At 43.4% G+C, this 18,104-nt stretch overlaps 1 protein-coding gene across 1 annotated transcript in view; it reads right to left on the minus strand.

Annotated features, from left to right (window-relative positions):
* Nucleotides 1-2,634: 2,634 nt before the first annotated feature.
* The window catches only part of adgra2 (adhesion G protein-coupled receptor A2), a 184,657-nt gene continuing 169,187 nt past the window's right edge, over nt 2,635-18,104 (minus strand). Inside the window, exons 12-19 of the mRNA XM_028799174.2 lie at nt 17,613-17,801; nt 10,727-10,916; nt 9,753-9,961; nt 9,455-9,582; nt 5,666-5,789; nt 5,122-5,267; nt 4,785-4,874; nt 2,635-4,212 (exon numbers count right to left, since the gene is read on the minus strand). Coding sequence (XP_028655007.1) covers nt 2,697-4,212; nt 4,785-4,874; nt 5,122-5,267; nt 5,666-5,789; nt 9,455-9,582; nt 9,753-9,961; nt 10,727-10,916; nt 17,613-17,801 — 2,592 coding nt within the window. The 3' untranslated portion in view covers nt 2,635-2,696. The remainder of the gene's footprint in view (nt 4,213-4,784; nt 4,875-5,121; nt 5,268-5,665; nt 5,790-9,454; nt 9,583-9,752; nt 9,962-10,726; nt 10,917-17,612; nt 17,802-18,104) is intronic.

The following is an 18,104-nucleotide window of genomic DNA, read 5'->3' on the forward strand; positions in this document are numbered from 1 at the left end:
TGGTCTGCGCTCCCAGGGCCACGGCGTCAAAATAAAGTTTTAATCACTTTCACAACATTGTGCATTTGTTGGTAGACTTTCAGATTAAATAATATAAATTTCCTTGTCTGTTTTCCCTATCTTTTAAAATGAATTATTTAATCATGAGAAATGTCTTCTAAAACACTCTGCTTCTATTTATATATAATCCCCCCCATGCTTAACACTTTTGTTTTCTCTCTCAAGTCGGCCTGCTAGTGATGGAGACTTGCCGTTGGCCTCTGCCAGTCATCCGTCAGTGTTGCACCTCCTTTTTCTTTGTACATTCTTGTATTTTTACCTTATTTCCAAGTGTGTTGTTTCTGCTTTCAAGTTACATTTATGTTCCTGTACTTTTCCTTCAAATCCAACTGTCTTGATTTTTTTCTTTTTCAAACTTTTATAACTATTTTTCATGTCTTTAGTTTTTTTTTTTTTTTTCTTTCTATGATTTGCTCCCAGTTATTCTGTTAACTGTTTGCACTGTGGAGATTAAGCGGATACCCAAATGTTCTCTACACTCATTTGCTTTTGTTCCTTTGCTGTATTTGCACACTCGTTTCCTTCACAGCAGACTGCAGTACATATTACAGTACTAGCTGTGTAAGCCCGTGCTGTAAAAAGCCCCGGGTCCTAGAAACTATTGAAATAGAAAAAAACCTGAAATGTAGAGCTGTCAGGTAATTGAAAGGAACTACTCTGGGCATCTCTCTCCTAGGAGGATTCGTTTTGCCGATGTGCTCACCTCGCTTGTGCGTTACCAGCAGGAGGAAAAGTAAAAGGGATACCGTTCTGCTGATGTTAGCGGCTAAGTGACTTTGTCTTTCTTTGGAGGTTTCGTTTTGCTGACATGCTGGCCCCACTTGTGTTATTAGCGGCTAAGCGAGTTTCTGTTTCCTCAGAGGTAGAGCCTTTACCCTGACTACACCTCTCACTTACACGCGTCGACGTTTATATATAAGATACTGTCTCTGCCTGTTTAGATGGGTGTATTCTGTATGAGCTCCTTCCTGCTTGATTAGTTGTCTTTTTTCCTAGCTTCCTGCACTCTTCCCCCTTCCCCAGGTTTACTTACCCTGACTATATGCCTTGTATCACACAGTCGGTGTTTATCACCAGTTACTGAAACTTTCCCTCTGCTTTTGACTTTATCTGCCTATGCCCTGCTGTTTGCTTCCTCTTTCCTTCCATTTTTCTTTTCCTGACTCGTCTCATGTTCTGATTCCATTACAACTTGTCATCTTTATTCGTGTTTTTTTTTTTTTCTTTCTTTCTGATTTTTTTCTAATTTGCTTTCTTACTACTTGGCATTTCCACCTTTTATTTTTTTTCTCTGGTTGACTTGCATATGCCTCTTAGTTGCTGCTGTCCATTCCCTTATGTCTCACATTTTCTTTGTTGCTTGCTTTATTTTTTCCTCACTCTTCCAAATTTCTTTTCTCCTTTCTGGTGTTCAGCAGTATACAGTACAATTTTTAAAACAGTACCATACCACTATTCTAACTTTTGGCACCAGAAGTACATGGCAGTGTCCAGACCCCTGGCACTCTGTCTTATGTCAACACAATCTGAACTCTAAGGGGGAACCACTGCTTGGTGTCAGACACACGTGTGTTTGTGTGGGGGGGAGCAGAACTCTATTTTTGGGTCCTACTGCTATCGCTGAATTGTCCCACTGGGAGCTCCCATCTTGATAGGGGCTTCATGTGGAAGTGCCCCTTTTGTCCCATAGCACATGAACACAGCATCTGCATTGGGCTTTTTGCTTTCTTCCTGCTGGTTTAAAATTGTCCAGCCGCCTGCATCTTGATTTTCTTTCTTTCATGTTTCCTACTGTGGGCTCCAGATTTTCTGATAACTTTATATCATCTTTCATTAATTATTTATCAACACCCACCCTTACAATGCTTTTTTGAGTCTTTACAAATTTCTCATTTGTTAGTTGTATGTCTTTTTGCAGTACCTAATGTAAAGTTTTAACTATTCATCCACTGTAAAGGGCTAGTAATGAAAGTTGTTATAATGTGCTACTGATTGGTTCTATTTGTCTTTATTTAGTTCCCATTGTAGGTTTGGGGTTTTGCCATATTGTGAATGTTTATGCATTTCATAGGTGAGTGCCGTTTTTCATCTTTTTGTCTAGTTCCTGTTGTGGTTTTCAAGTTTTGTCAGATTCTCTTTCTGATTGTCAAGCTCCTCCTGTTGTCAGACTGTGCCTGATCCTGATCTGTCCGTCTGCTGCAATTCCATTTTTTCCTTTGTTTCTACTGATTTGAATGTGTCCGTATGACTCTCTTGTTTTTAGCTTACCTATTCCATGTCTTTAATCAAATGTAATATGGTCATCGTTGTTGTTCCGGGCTGATTGTCTGGCATTCAGACTTTGTTCCCTCTTCATCTTTCCTGACCCTGAATGCCCTGTTTGTTATTTACCTCATGTTACCCTTTGTGTGTGTGTGAGTACTTTATATATGTGCGGTTTATTTATTCACTTTGCACCTTTGGGTCTGCGACCCCTCACGCTTTGCAGTTTGATTGTCACCGCTCTAAATGACTGTCAGCAGCTAATGGTTTGCTTGTCCATCCCTTGCTGTTTTTGGTCCCGTCTCCTAAACATTTATTTTTTCCTTTTCCCCCTGTGCCTGTCTGCTTTTCTGCCTTTTGACCGCCCACACATTTCACACTGTTGTCTCACTCTTCCATACTCCTCCCTTCATCACACCTGTTTCCCCAATGCCTGGAGGGTCGTCTGTGCTGTTCAGATCTAATTCATACCCTGACCCTTTCAGTGTTCCATTCTGACTGGTGCCAGAGGGCACATTGATAGCAATAGTAGTATTGAGAGGGTACGAGCTCCGTTTTGCTTCTCTTTCTGCAGTGGCTGCCAGCTTAATATTATCCCGACTGGCACTTCGCTTCTGGGCAACCTGGCATAGCGCTGCTGCCCTGGTGGCCACTGAAGGGAGCAGAACCAACGGATATGGCTTCCGTCTGCCACTGCTTCCCCCATCGCTGCCTTCAGAGGGACTGGTCGCTGTGGTTTCACTCAGTCCTTTCCTTTTGCCATTGGGAAGCGGGCTAGCTTGGCTCTCGGAATGGCTGTTGTGAAGGCTGGCACTCTCACTGGAAATGGATTTCTTTTGTGGTGGGGTAAGGCGCTCTAAACCCGCTGGTCCCAAAGCCATGGCGCTCCCCCCTGCGCTCCTTAACGTCTTTAGCCTGTGATGCGCTTTGTGGTGATACTGGCCAGGAGCAGACTGGCTTTGCTTAGTCCTGCTCCCAGCCTTGTATGCCCTTCTTTGTGGCTGGGGTGCTGTAGTAGTGCCTGCTGCTGCCATGAGGGGCTGCTGCTGCAGCAGGTTATTGTTTAAATGTTTATTGGTACTGTCAGTGGCACTGCAGCATCCAGAGCCCACGCTGCCACAGCTGTTTGTCCCTGCTGCTGATGCCGTAGAGGCCAGCCTGCACATACTCAAGGTCACATTGTTGGTATTGGTGCCATTTTCTTGTGCTACCTGTAGAAGGTTTGTAAGTTTGCAAGGCCCTGGGTTGGAGAGATTACTGCTCCCACTGGGAGAAGACGAGGATTTCACAGAAGCTGTGGCAGCAACATCAGGTGGGAGGCAGCCAATAAAAATCTGAGATTCTCTTTCAGTGTCGCCTGGGGCACAAGGGTGCATATAAGCCGGCATCGGCAGTGACTGTCTGTAAGCTGGGCAGCATGCCAGCCAGGCTATTTGAACATCAAGTCTTCGTATGCAGTGGTGAACCACCAAGAAAATCCCGAGGGTCACTGCCGTCACTCCATAGAGGCAACTGAAAATCAGATCACCGTCACCAACTCTCAGCACAGACAAAGCGGCGAAAGTCCAGAGCAGAGCAAAGAGAACGTGAGTGCTCACCAGTGCCAACAACCTCATTTTCACTGAATACTGGTCCTCAATTGTCATCCCGCCATGCATCATTCCAACTACTGAGTCTGTGGAGGGCAAACTGGCACTCCCACCATGTGCCGGCAGAGTCTCGGGCAATGGGGACAAAGAGGATGACGTGGCAATTGTTGTCGGTCCTTTTGGCTGATGATGGCTCCTCAGACAGAAAACGGTGCATAAGAAGTAAATCCAGCTCACCAACACTGCAGAGCCTGCTGGGACGTAGAAAGCACCCAAACTTGGTCGCCACACCAGCCAGCAGCTGTGAAAAGAAAAGGACAGAATGTTAAAAAAGGTGGCAAAGAGGATTTTCAATTGCAGAGATTAACCTCAAACGCTGCCAGAAGCGTAAATGGACATTTTCCTAGTCTGTGCACTGGCAGTGGTCTGACATCAGTATTCGCCACATCCATTCTGCAGTAGCTAACAGGTAGTTTTTACATCCAGAATTCTAGCCCACCACAAGAGCGAGTCATTTTCAGTGGACAGCTTTGACAAGCAGAAGCTTCAGTGACCCCCCTACTTCAGTGCAGCCTCAAGTTGAAGTCACTGGCCCATGTTTCAGTTTCTTGTGATAAGAGAGAAGTCATTAAGAGGGGTCTGATAGGATAGCCCTGCCTCTACTATGGATGCCTTTCCTTTAAATTCCTTCCTGTGATCCTCTTTTTGCTAACAGCTTAACAAATCAAGTGCCAGTTTTGGTTGTGATGGCCACTCTAGCTATAGCTTTTAAGATGAACTTAGAAGGAAGTACTCTACCCTTCCCACTCCAACCATAATCCTTGGAGTGAATTCTGGAATGGCTTACAACAGCTGGAAAGCTCAGATGCTTACTATGGGTTGGCGTCTCCATAGTTGTTAATGTTTACAGCAGCTGTGATTCCACAGATGATGAGTGGCACTCCGTCTGCTATGAGATAAAACCTACAATAAGAGAAACACAGGAAAAATAAAACTTTAATGTACAGTAAAGACACATACTGAGTTTAACTCTCTGACAGTTCATCACACCCACACTGATTTGGGCATTCAGGCCTTGGAGCACTACTGGACCCAAATGTCTTCATGTCAAGTGGAGATGTTAGTCACAGAATCATAGGATTTAAGATGAATGTTAGGAAGAATTTCCTCTACGCGTTTTTGATGTATCGTGGGATTGTGCATTGCTCACCTGAGCATTGGCCGCTGTGTAGGAATGACCTGCTCACCCTCTGGTGGTCGCTCTGACTGCCAGACCGCATCCTTGTAGATCACGCGGGCGCTGACACTTATCCACAGTAAGGTGGACAGGGTAGAGTAGTGCAGTGCAATGCCCACCTGAAACCGACAAACAGATGTTAGAAAAGCCACAAAACACTGCAAACCACAAAAGATGAGAGATGGGTCTAACTGTAGCCTGCAGTACCTATGGCGTCGGTCAGGTCATGCCCACAACGTCAGTCATGAAACGTCCTTTGAGTCAGATAACCCTCCCATAACCCTAATCTTAACCATAGTGCAAGACGAAGGGCGTTTCGTGATCAATCTCTATTGCAAGAAGATGACTGATCATGGAGCTTTAAACCTTGCTACATGCCAGCTAGAATGAACTTGAGAAGTAGTGACTTAGAAGTCCTGCTACCACTGGCGAGAGTAATGATGAACAAGAATAAAGGAGTGGTAGGCAGCAACATACAACAAGGCCAACACAAGCCAGTGGGAGAGCAACTACTCACCGCCTGGCAGATGGAAGAGTAACTGGTGAGCGTGATGCCCCCTGCAAACACAGCTGTTGTCATGGCAATGCGGAAGCAGAGGTTGAGGAGGGTGTGCCAACTCTTCCGTGAAATCCCAATTGAACTGCAAGACAAAAAAACAGATCTTAAGGCAACAGATGAGAAGGGGCTTAGTTCTAAGCCATGTGATACACAACTGCATCTTTGCCGTGGGGGCTGGTGCATGGCCTTGTCATTGCCCAATGTGTGGATAACCTACTGAAGTAACATTATCAGGATAACATGACCCATCCATGGATATGTCATTCATAAATACAACTGAAAATGGATGACCTCATTTGGGCCTTTGGCTACATCTTGTGTAGCTGTAGAAGCTTCCACAAAGCTAAAGAATCAGTCTGGGGAGAGGAGACGTCACCTTCACTGCTACACCTCTGGTAAAGTATGTCCTCGGGAAACGTGTCCTTACTTTCTATAGCTGAAAGTCAGGAATCAGAGTTGTGAGGTGCCTGGATAAAACGTGGAGGTGTCAGACGTATCCACTATGAAACCAGACCCTTGAACACCACTCTTTTAAAACCTGGTTTAAGTCTGGTGTACAGGTGGTGTGTCTGCGGGGTTAATGTGACATCAGACTTTCAGGCACACCACGGCATTCTGGGCTTTCACCACATGCTGCACCCTGAATTTTGTAGTGAGTTTCAAGGAGAGTCTGGCTTTGTAGGTGCCAGAATGATAAATGAAGGGGCTTAATATAATGTAACAGGTCATCAAAGCACAAGATAGACATGGATCTGTTCATCACGTAGGTCTACCACTCACGGGAATATTACACTCGGCCTTCCTTTACCCCTCTTTTGGTAACTTTACCTTCTCTTCATCCATCATCAGAGTCTCACTTTCTCTGCTGTGATATAGTTAGGTTTGAGACACATAGACATAGAATTACTAGACGCCACATGACCAGCAGCATCGTACATCAACGTCTCTGCCATATTGCAAGTTGGCACTGCTGTGGAGTGAAGTAATGGATAAAGATGCCTTATGCATGTGTTGCTTGGGATTGTACAAACCGCTGTACGCGGTAAGGGTGAACAATTGTTTTGGTTATATTTGGCCATTAGAAAATCCCATTTTATAATCTTAACTTTAGCGATGCCAGGCTAAGATAGCAAAGCTATGCATTTATGTGTTCAAGTGAGCCTCCAAACAACGTTTTGGCTAAACGTATTTAGTCACTAACTATGTAGATTGTTGTTAGCTGTTAACATTTCTCAAACTTTGAAGGTTTTCCAAGGAAATCCACCTCAGGAAGCAGTGGGAGGTAGCCCTTAGACGGGATTTTAAGAAAGCTGTCCTGTGATGAGTGCCGTGCTAGTTTGGTAACAGATGCTGTACCAGCATCATATGATCAAAGCTACCACCTGCTCACATTAAAAAACAAAGGAGGTTTGATGATTCCTTCTGAGGGTACAGTCAACGTGGTCAAAGTAGCTGAGCGTGTTATACGACAGTGGACATTAGGACAAGCTGTCAGGGTATCTTTGATCAATCAGTTTGTTCGGGCAGAGATTGGTTCAGAAGATTTTTTCTCAAGGAGCAAATCAAGGAAACACAGTTTGAAATTGACAACCATCATTTTATGGTCATGTCTAGTTGTGTCTGTCTTCCACAAACTAAGGCTGCACCATATTGCCAGACTGAATACTCTCATGCAGAATGTTAATGACATAATAGAAGCCAATGGTGACCAATGCTGTACAATAGCAAATGATCTGAAAAACATCCATGGAAAGAAGAAAAAAGAAATCTTACGTTATTCATGTTGTGTAATCCATATGGCAGTTATCCAGTTGAATGCTCAAAACACACGTTTTTTTTCCCTAAAGTATTGTTAAAGCTCAGATCATAAACAGGAAACTAAAGCCTCATGGGAGGCTTGAACTGAAGACCAGACTCTTGACCAACAGCGACATGGTGCTGCTGCCTCGAAGTAAGGAGACTAGGGTATGCATCCTGGGACCTCCCTGTGTGGGCTTCCTCCGGGTGCTCCATTTTTTTCCCACTGCAGACATGCAGGTTTGGTGGATTGGCGATGCCAAATTGACGCGTGTGTGTGTTTGCCCTGTGATGGACTGGCACCCTGTCAAGGGTTTACTCCTGCCTGGCTCCTTATGGGACAGGCTCCAGCCATACGACCCTGGTCTGGATTAAGTGGGTAGGAATACTGACCAATGAATAAGGGGAGAGGTGGGTCTTCAATTCAAATGGTCTTTCCCATGAGGCTTTAGTTTCCTGTTTACAATTTGTGGTGTTTATTCCAGAAGTATCTATTTAATAATATTTTAGCAAAAATGCATGCATTTTGTATGTTTTGAACATACGACTGGATAACTGACATGAGGAATATGTGACATGAGTAACATGAGATCTTTAATCCATGGACAATTTTCACATTGCTTACCGCTGGACAGCATTGGTCAATATTGACATCTATTATACCTCAAACTTTTTTCTCTTCATTCTTCATGAAAACGTGAAAAGAAACATTTTTCTTGGCTACCACTACAACCTACTTGAGGTAAGTAACATAGGAACACTTCTGGTTGGAGTAGTCCTTTAAAACTGAGCAAGAACTGCAGCCAGAAGAAAGAGGAGGAAGAGCTGAGGCCACGTTTGCCAACCAGATCTTCATATGTGCCTCTGTAAAGCCGTGGCCCAGGCAGGAAATGCCCACCATGGTCATTAGTAATTTAAAGCTGGAGACCTCTGGGTAAAGGGTTAGGGTCAGTACTGTGCCACATCTCAAGTTTTAGCACCTGCTTCTGCTAAAAGAGATGTATACCTTCTAGGGACTGAGCTCTCTAAATCAAGATTTCTGTAATTGCAACCATCAATGCACCCATAGGGGTCTTTTTGAAACCTGTCAACTCGCTAGTGCAGTGGTCCCACAGCTCTGGTCCTGGAAGGCCACAGTGGCTGCAGGTTTTCTTTCTAATCCTTTTCTTAATGAGTGGCCTGATTTGCTGCTAATTAACTTCTTTTGAATTAATTTGAATTGACTTGCTCTTGAAGACTCAGACCCCTTGTTTCTTTTTCCGTAATTTGCAGCCAAACAATAATGAGATACAAAATGAACCAAAACATGACCAGCAAACTGTGTCCATCATACAATATCTGAAAATAAAGAAACTTGAAGGTCTCAGGAATGCTGATCTGCTCAGGTCCCCAAAACATGTTAGCACTGCTCTCAGAAAAGAGAAAATCAGTAATTTTGGAAATGTCTACTAATGCACAATGAGAGCAGCAACAAGCCATGGAATTAAAGAACGAGTGAAATGAACAACAAGAATTGGCACCTAATTAAGCAACTTGGTTGGAGTTTGAGGCCCTGACTTAGTTGGTCTTCTGTCAGCTCACTCACTTTACGTTTCATTTCTGTTTGGGTGCCATTTAAGGAAAGCAATGGAGCACTTCAGAGGAACGATGAAGAAATTCAGGGCAACAAATCTTTAAAAACAAGTCAATTAAAATGAAAGGAAAGGGAATTAAATTAGGAGCAAAAACAGGTCACTAATTAAGAAAAGGGTTAGAATGAAAAACCTGTAGCCACTGCGGCCCTCCAGGACTGGAGTTTGAGACCACAGCACTAGAGTGTTGATTGCAGGTAACCAAAGAGACAGCCATTGTTACAAATCTCCTAGTCATCTCTCCAGTTGTGTTCGTTACAGAAGATGAGAGCTCAGCCATTGTCTTTGGCGCCATTAAAGCAGTTCTTTGGTTGCTTACCTGTGATGCAGGATGTGTGTGATGAGGACGGTGAATAAGCAGAGCAGCAGAATGGCCGTGCAGGTGTAAATAACAGGGTGCAGAACCTCTACTGGCACAAGGGATGGCTGATGAATGTTGTGCAGCTCCTGAGCAAAGCAAAAATAGATAATTTAGGAAATGGTTCAAAAGAAGACAATGTTTCTGGGAGGCAGAGTGACAAACCACAACAGCCTTACGCTCTTAAGAGAGCAAAAACCAGCAGCACTCTTCGCTCACGAACAAGGTGGACCTTTGACACATTTATGCGCTCTTGTACCTGCAGCACGGCATAGTTGTTGAAGTGGAAGCATATCAGGGTAGAGATGTTGGGGTCACTGCCGATCAGCTCACAGCCATCTTGACTCCATCCACCGCGGCCATCTTGCATATCAAAGTTCCAGTGGACTGCCACAGAGTCAGATCCGGGGAATGAATGGCGCAGGGAAATGGTGATGGGATCTGAGAAGTTCCAGCTTGAGCAGCCATCTGAAAGTGGGAGCAGCAAAGATGAACAGGCATGAATATGGAGGTCTGGTACAATGTGTAGGGAATAATGGGGGCTGATTTTCTGAAAGATTTCACGTCCCTTCGTTAGATGCACAGAAGTTTTTCAAAAGGTGAAGAGAAATTTCTGAACACTACTCACATTCAAAGGAGTTCATATCCTAACCCTGCCATTCTCTAAGGGGAGTTTGTGTACTCTGGGGTTCATCTGTAACTTCTTTGTGCTTTACCCTGCCAAGATAAACTCTGGGTTTGTATGACCCCGTGATAAAGTAAGTAGACTCTGAACGTGGATGTAATTCAGAGTCAAGAGGGGACCACAGCCAATCTTGGACGCGTTGGGTGCACACCAGGAACCAGCGCTAGGTGGGGCATCAGTCCACAGGACAAGCAAAGCAGTGGCAGCTCAATTCTGCATTATAATCTAACAACACAATGGGGTCCAAATCGAATGTCTGAGTACACCTCATACTCGGAAGCATCAGTTGTTTTGGAGGAAAACTAAGACCACCATGATGTAAAATCAACTAAGGTCTAACTCAGTCTCAATAGAATGGTTATAAGCCCCCTGGGAACAGCACTGGGGTAACCTACGTGAGTGAGGTACTGCCTGTGACGTCCTGCCGAATTGCACTCTGACAGTTTTAGTAGAAATCCCCACAAATCCCGTGGAATTGCTGAATGCCTTTCAATGTGTTTTGTGTCCCCTGTCCATGGTAGGGACACTGTGTGTCCAGGGGTTCTTACCAAGTCCAACGTAGACCACTGGGCTGTTGACTACATGCCGTTTTCCTTGCTCCACTGTTCTGCTGGTGTTGCTTGTGTTGGGGAAAAGTTTACCATTGCGAAAGGCCAGAAATTGGAGTTTACAGTCCATGGGCGCAGCAGGAGGAAACAAAGTCAGGGGTAGGCTGACCGACGCAAGTCCAATGGTGTTCTGCAAGGATACAAAGAAAAGCAAGAAGTTTCATTAGATGAGGCTTCGTCTAAGGCCAAAGCCTTATAAGGTTGGCTGGCACGGGCTGTTTGAAGGCCATGTTTGCTTTATCTGAATGATGTTTGGTGAGACAAAACAGACTCTTCTCATACTTGTTTAATGCAGTTCAGACCTGTGGAGTGGCCAGAACCTATCCTGGAAGGGTGACCAGCTCTGGATGGGCTACTAGATACTCATGGGCTTTGTAATAAGAATATAAGTTTAATGTCACTGTGCTCTGTACACAACTTATTTTAGAAATCCACTCACCTGTAAAGACCAGGCCAAAGTTAGCACACAGGGGCTCTCAGTATTTAGAACTGCTAGGCAAGATTTGAAGAGAGAAGGTACAACTACGAAAATAAGCATTGTACTATTTCTGTATGTTAGAGATGAAATTGAATCCTCTCCTTCCCTTGTTTGGAACCTAAGTAAGGGCCTGCACGTGGAGAAACCAGCATAAAAGACTTGGACAGCAGCCAAACACTTTGAAGCCAACGGATGGATGGGTGATATCGCCATCCGTCCTGAAAAGCCTTCCAGCACAGCGACGAAAGATGGCAGACTGTATAGATTAAGATCCCACCTTGGTGTTGTCTTTGCTATAGGCTTCCTGTCTATAATGCCACGTAAATCGTCAGTAAAGAAAGCTAAGTTATTTTCTCTTATGTGATTTTTACCGCCGTATCACTATGGGAGCGGTATCGCCTTTTAATATCATATCTATATAGTTTTCGGTTACTTAAAACGCTGCAATTACAAAAGAACTTATTCCAACTAGGGAGCTACCGCCCCCTACAGGAACAGGCTTATATAGTATTGTCAGCTAACTTTATTGCCATTCCAAACATCTTGAGGAAAAATGAAAGTTTTAGTGTTTGTGCTTCATGTTTTATTACATCTACTTCTAAAGAAGTGAGCAATCACGGTGTTATTTTGGACTTCACACTTTTGTTTTAATCCCATATATTACGAGCATTACTAACACATCTTACTTTCAATTAAAATACATTACACCAAACTTTGCAAAGTTGTGACATATACTGCAGTGCAGCTGGAACTCTAATTGCTGCTTTTTCCACATACTGCTGGACTGCTGTAATGCTGTTCTGTATGTTGCTTCTTCACAGGGACTTACGAGACAGCAGTAGGTGCAGAATTCAGCAGCTACAATTCTCTGCAATAATAAACTTTGGGAACATTTTCAACAAGTACTTCAACAAGTCCCAGTTACATTTCAGACACAGTATAAGATTCTTCTGCTCACTTTCACGTCTCTCCATTGTTTAGCCCCTACATATCTCAGTAATCTCATACAGTTATAAAAGCCTCCAAGTTCTTTGGGTCGCTCAGAATCTCATCTTCTTATTGTCCCTTCCTCTCAGCTTTGCACTATGGGTGATCATGCAGTTAGCACTACTGGCCCAGAACTCTGGAATGCTTTGCCTCGCTGCTTGTGGGAATCTACAACTTCTTATAAGCAACAACTTACATACACTATAGTTTAGGATTTTTATATTTTTGTGATACTTAAGGGTATGTTTGTATGTGGATTCATATACTATATACTTAGGGGGCTTTGCCCCCTGCTCACTTCGCTTGCCAACCCATGGGCCTGTGCTACGCGCTAGCCTCTTTGTGGTTCTGTCACTCACGTATGGGGATGCAGATGTGCAATTTAAACAGATCAGCAAGTAATTTAACCATATCAAAAAAAATAGTAAAACGTAATAATTTGAAAGTAAATTATGTTTCATGTTGCATCGGAGTTTTATCATTGCGTTATACGATTTTGTTCTGTTTGGCTTTGAAATTAACATGCAAATATTTTTTAAACTTACACTTTTACTGTAAAACTTCAGTAAGAACAATGTTTTGAATTAAATTTTTGTCAATATCGCATTGAATTTTGATTCTGTGTTTGGACTTTCATCGTGACAATGCAACGTATAACTGCCCGTTAGAGAATTTTGTTTCTTTCTCTCTTATAAATAAACAGACTTTTTCGAATGTTTTGAAGGTTTTAATACGAATGGCATATCAAGATCGCCTTTGTTGTCTAATATTATGCCCTGAAGATGTACTACATTACCTTTCTTGGATACATCCTTCTTTCAACAGTAATTCATGCAGTGGAAGACCGAATGGTGTTAACGGATGAAGATATTCTTCGGGATATTGTAAGCTGATATTTTCATCTTCCGCACAATCACCACCAACTGTTTCAGCACAGTCTATTGATACGTATTTAACCAATTTGCTGTGTAACTGATTGATAATTTTCACATTAATTTGCTTGACTTCCTTGTTTCTCGGTGCTAGGATTGCCCATGTGCTCATTTCTTCTGTTGATATCTCTTCGGGATGAAATTCATCATTAAGATTTGGACATAGTAAGTCTTCTTTCATTGGGAACTTAAAGTGAGGAAAACGTTAAAATTTATAAGAGCTGAGAGGGCAGGAACTGTGTCTGACAAAAGCATTAACACGAATGAGAGGTGAGAGGATCGTGGTCTTGTTTGAATGAGAGGAGGGCATGACTTGACAGCCGGAATCCTTAACCAGTTGGAACACCTGCACAGTCGAAGGACTGGGGGGAGAGCTTACATAGGGTACTATCTCCCCCGGACCTCTAGGGGTTGCAGTGGTGTCTCAGATTCCCACAGGGCATCATGGGACTTGGAGTTTGCTCACTCAGCCCTGTTGTGTTCTGTGGGTGCCGCCACGGGATGCTGGAGGGACTGTAGAACCCTTCTTCATTTGGCTTCCCCCTCACCCAGGCGTTCTATGCTAATGGACCACTGGAAGTACTTAAGTGTGGCATACAAGAAGCCCGCTGCCTTTACTTCAGTAGCCAGAGTTGGGAGGTGGAGGGCAACACTTGCTGGAGGAGGAGCAAAGGTAGAGGTAGAAACGAGAGAGAGAAAAAGCCAGAGAAAGAAGGCAAAGACAAAGTGCTGTGTACTTATTCTTTTATATATAAAGCTTATTATGCTTTATACTGTGACTGTGTTGTGGGAAATGACTTGGGAAGCATTTCCCACTAAGTAAACCTTTATGCTGTGCTGGACTTGTGCCTCGTGTCTGTCTGTGTTAGGTCTGAGGAGCTGGAGCACCCCCTGCAGGCCACAGTATGTACTGTATATATGGTTTATTTGTTAATTTTGTGCTTTTGAGTCTGTGACCCTCCGGCTTTACTGTATGATTATCTCTACTCTAAATGACTGTCAGGAGCTAACAGTATATATACTGTATATACTACTGCATGTGGCCAAATGTGGCCAATTATTGAGTTCAGCCGCACCCATTGTGAACAGGTGGATAGAATTAAACACATAGCCATGCAGTCTCCATTGGCAGATGAGTGGGTTGAACTGAAGAGCTCAGTGACTTTAAATGTGCCACTGCAATAGGATGCCACCTGTGCCACAAGTCAGTACATTAAATTTCTGTTCTACTAGACCTGCCCTGGCCAACTGTAAGTGCCATTACTATGAAGTGGAAGTGTTGAGGAGCACCAACAACTCCATCACAAAGTGGTAGACCACGCAATGTCAGAGAGCTGGGCTGCCAAGTGATGAGGTATCATAGCACGTCAAAATCACCAATCCTTTGTTATATCACTTACAACAACAACTGTGTTTTCGGAAACTTCATGAAATGGGCTTCCTTGGCTAAGGAGCTGCACACACACCTATGATCACTATGCACAATGCCAAGTGTCAGCTGGAGTGGTGTAAAGCAAGCCACCATTGGACAACACACACGCTTCACTATCTGTCTTATGGACAAGTCTGAGTTTAGTGGATACAACAAGAACCACTACCTTCTGGGCCTACTATAAAGTTTGGTGGAGAAGGGATTGTTTTTTAGCGTTTGAGCTAGGACTTTTGTTTCCAGTGAAGGGTATGGTTAATGCTACAGCATACAAAGACATTTTAGACAATTGTTCAATTCCAACTTTGTGGGAACAATTTGGGGAAGGCCTTGTGCACAAAACCAGGTTCATTAAAGCATGGAGGAACTCGAGTGTCCTGCTCAGATCCCTGGCCTCAACCTTACTGAACACCTCTGGGTGAACTGGACTGGTGATTGTGAGTCAAGACTTCTATTCCAACATCAGTGCAAGCCTCACAGATGAACACAACTGCTCCCAGACATACTGCAGAATTTTGTGGAAAGGCTTCCCAGAAGACTGGAGGCTGTTATAGCCACCCAAGTTTGGTGAGTGGCAACTCTGCATTAATGCACATGGTTTGGAAATGGGATGTTCAGCAAGCCAAGCTCATAATGGTGTGATGGTCACGTCTCCTCCTCAACTTTTAGGGCATATAGTGTGTGTGTGTGTGTGTGTGTGTGTGTGTATTTCATGGTATTTTATTATACTCAATTGTACAGTGTTCTCGAGTCCCTTGAAAGGCACTTCTAAGTAATAATAATAATTATGTTTTTATTGTATATTCTAGGACAGTCGTGTTGCTACAGTCTATACCAAGCATAGGCCAAGAAGACACAGGGAGGTTTCACATGATTTGTACATGTGTTTATGTTTTGTGTTTGTGAAATTCCTCCTTATATGACATGCATTGTTTTTGTAGTTTCATGTACTGTATGTTTGTTCATTTAAATGTAATGTCTATAGACTTTTGTGTAGTGTAAATTGGGGTGACACCAGTGGTGGATACAACAACGGGCACAGTGATCACCTTGCTCATTCTCCAGAATCACTGCTGTTAGTTCTGTCTACTTCTGCATTTTATTTGTGTGTGTATTTTGTAAGAGGGGTGTGTTTGGTATGCCAATGTCAATAAGATATGTAGCTTTATTTTATTTGTCTGCCAGTGTTATGTCTAGTCTGTTATAGTGGACAGTGTTGTTCAAGTACAGTTTATGTGTGACATTTTCTAGTGTACTTATTATATGGTTTGTTTGTTTGTATGTGTCTGCAGTTTGTGTTGTAGTGCCAGTTCTCCATGTATAATGTGTGCCACCTGATTGTGACTGTGCATGTCATCTGTTTGTGTCAGTCGCTTACAACCTGACATGTTTTGTTGGAATTTTTCTTGTTCCTTGTGGCAGTATCTGCATGTCCTGTCTGTAATGTTTGTGTCCTTAAGAATATATTTTCTGTAGTTTCTCATGTTTAGAACTTGATCTTGTATGACTAGCACAAACCCTTCTGTCTCACTAAACATATCACAATGGCTTACTGTAGATAACTGTTTGATGCAATTTTATCCACACAAGGCTACTCAGGTTCATGAGGATGTCTGCCATGCAATGTTTTCTTAGTTCATGCTTGTGTTTTACGTTGTGTGGTTGTTATGTCCTCTGTGAACATTAAAACAATCTAGATGAGAAGAAGCCATTCAGCCCAACAAAGCTCGCCAGTCCTGTCCACTTAACTCTCCTACAATAACAGCAAGTTGAGTTTTGAAGGTCCCTAACGTCCTACTGTCCACCACACTACTTGGTGACTTATTCCTGTGGCATATAGGTTAGGTTAGGTTAGGTGGTGTGTAATTTGTGTCTGCAGGAAACATTGCTTTGTGTAGTGTTAATGTATGCAGTTTTGTCTAGATGAATTTTCTTAAATTAATAATCTGTCTGTTGTGTAAATGAATTAGATCTATGAGACCCCTTCCTCGCAGGTGGAAGAGTAAGTCATTCTATGGCTGCTTTAGGGTGGTGGTATTTGTGTTTCCCTTTGGAGCTGTCTGTTATAGGTCTGTTTGTGACCACTAACTCCACGGTAGCGTGTGAGTATTGGTATGGCATATGTATTAATGGTTTCAATTGTGTGGCATGCATGTAGGTGTGTTTTGAGTATTTTTGAAAGATGTGTTATTATTTGTATTATTATTATTGATAACTAGTAAGATTCATATATTTGAAATCTGGGACAAAAGAAAACTTGAGTACCTCGAGAAAAACCCAATAGGGTATCGTGCAAACACAACACAGATAACCAGGCCCAGGATTTGAACCCAGTACGTGGGATCTTTGAAGTGTAGTGCTTAATTCCTTTTGTCAGTATGCTACAGAACAGAAGCTGGTGGCACAGTAGTGTCACACACACATGCCTAGTGACCACTTTTCAGGCTCTGAGGAGTTAAGCAGTACTACCCTGGGACAAGTGGGGTGCTGACTCTAATGGTATCTTCTCCTTTCCCAACATCATTGAACAGTTGCTCAAGGGGGACGCTGAACCTTGCCCACAAAGGCCCACCATTGCCATGAAAAGGAGCTGTTCTTGGAGGGTGGTGTCCATCTGTTTTTTGGGTCAGTTGGTACCCCAACTATTTCCCAGAGTGTTCGTGTCTACTTCACAGCCACAGTACATTGGTGAGTTCTGTGGATTGGCAGGTTCATTTCTCTGCTTGGTCTTTATTCTGAGTAGTTTGGCCTGTTGACCTTGTGCCCCTGTAGATGCTTCCTCCATATCCAAAGGAGAGTGCATTTTGTTAATCAGTGACACTATCTTGAATCAGTTTGCACCTGCCATGTTCAAGTAGCTCATTCATGGTTGGTTCCCACCTCTCATTTGATGCTACTAAGACTAAGGTTTGACTTCCCTCTTAGAGCAAGTGGACAAATGAATAGGCTAGACCAAGTCCAGTCACACAGGGTCAGGTCACCATGAGGCCGCTGGCCTACCTTAACTGCAAAGCTGTGCAGAGTGGCGTTGAGCACTCCGGTGGTGCAGCGGAAGCGGAGCAGCATGTCGTGGCCCGTGTCTGTTCTGTCTCCCACTCCAACATCTCGCCTCTGGAGGGCCGTGCAGCTGAGGCCGGTGTAGCGAGCAGGTTTGATCAAATAGGCATCCAGGGCGATATTCCTTGAGCTCTGTGGATAAAGTTTGAGATAAAGATCATCAAAATGTCTGTGTGATTTTGGTCACCAAAGTGGGCCTCGAAGTACCAAGTAGACTGGTGTATTAGGGCCAGGATATACTTGACGCTACGCGACTCATACGCTTGTGGATGCTGCTGCTACGCAAGCAGTGTATGGACTATATTTGCGTGCATACTTTATGTAAATCTGGAGGATTCCACCAGGTGGCAGTGTGAGATGCTGTTGTGAAGGTGCAAAAATAAAAAAAAAACACAGCAACAGCGACATAGAAGATGACCTTTAAATGTATCACGT

The sequence above is a fragment of the Erpetoichthys calabaricus genome, chromosome 1 (genome assembly GCF_900747795.2).
Source record: "Erpetoichthys calabaricus chromosome 1, fErpCal1.3, whole genome shotgun sequence".
Taxonomy (NCBI): domain Eukaryota; kingdom Metazoa; phylum Chordata; class Cladistia; order Polypteriformes; family Polypteridae; genus Erpetoichthys; species Erpetoichthys calabaricus.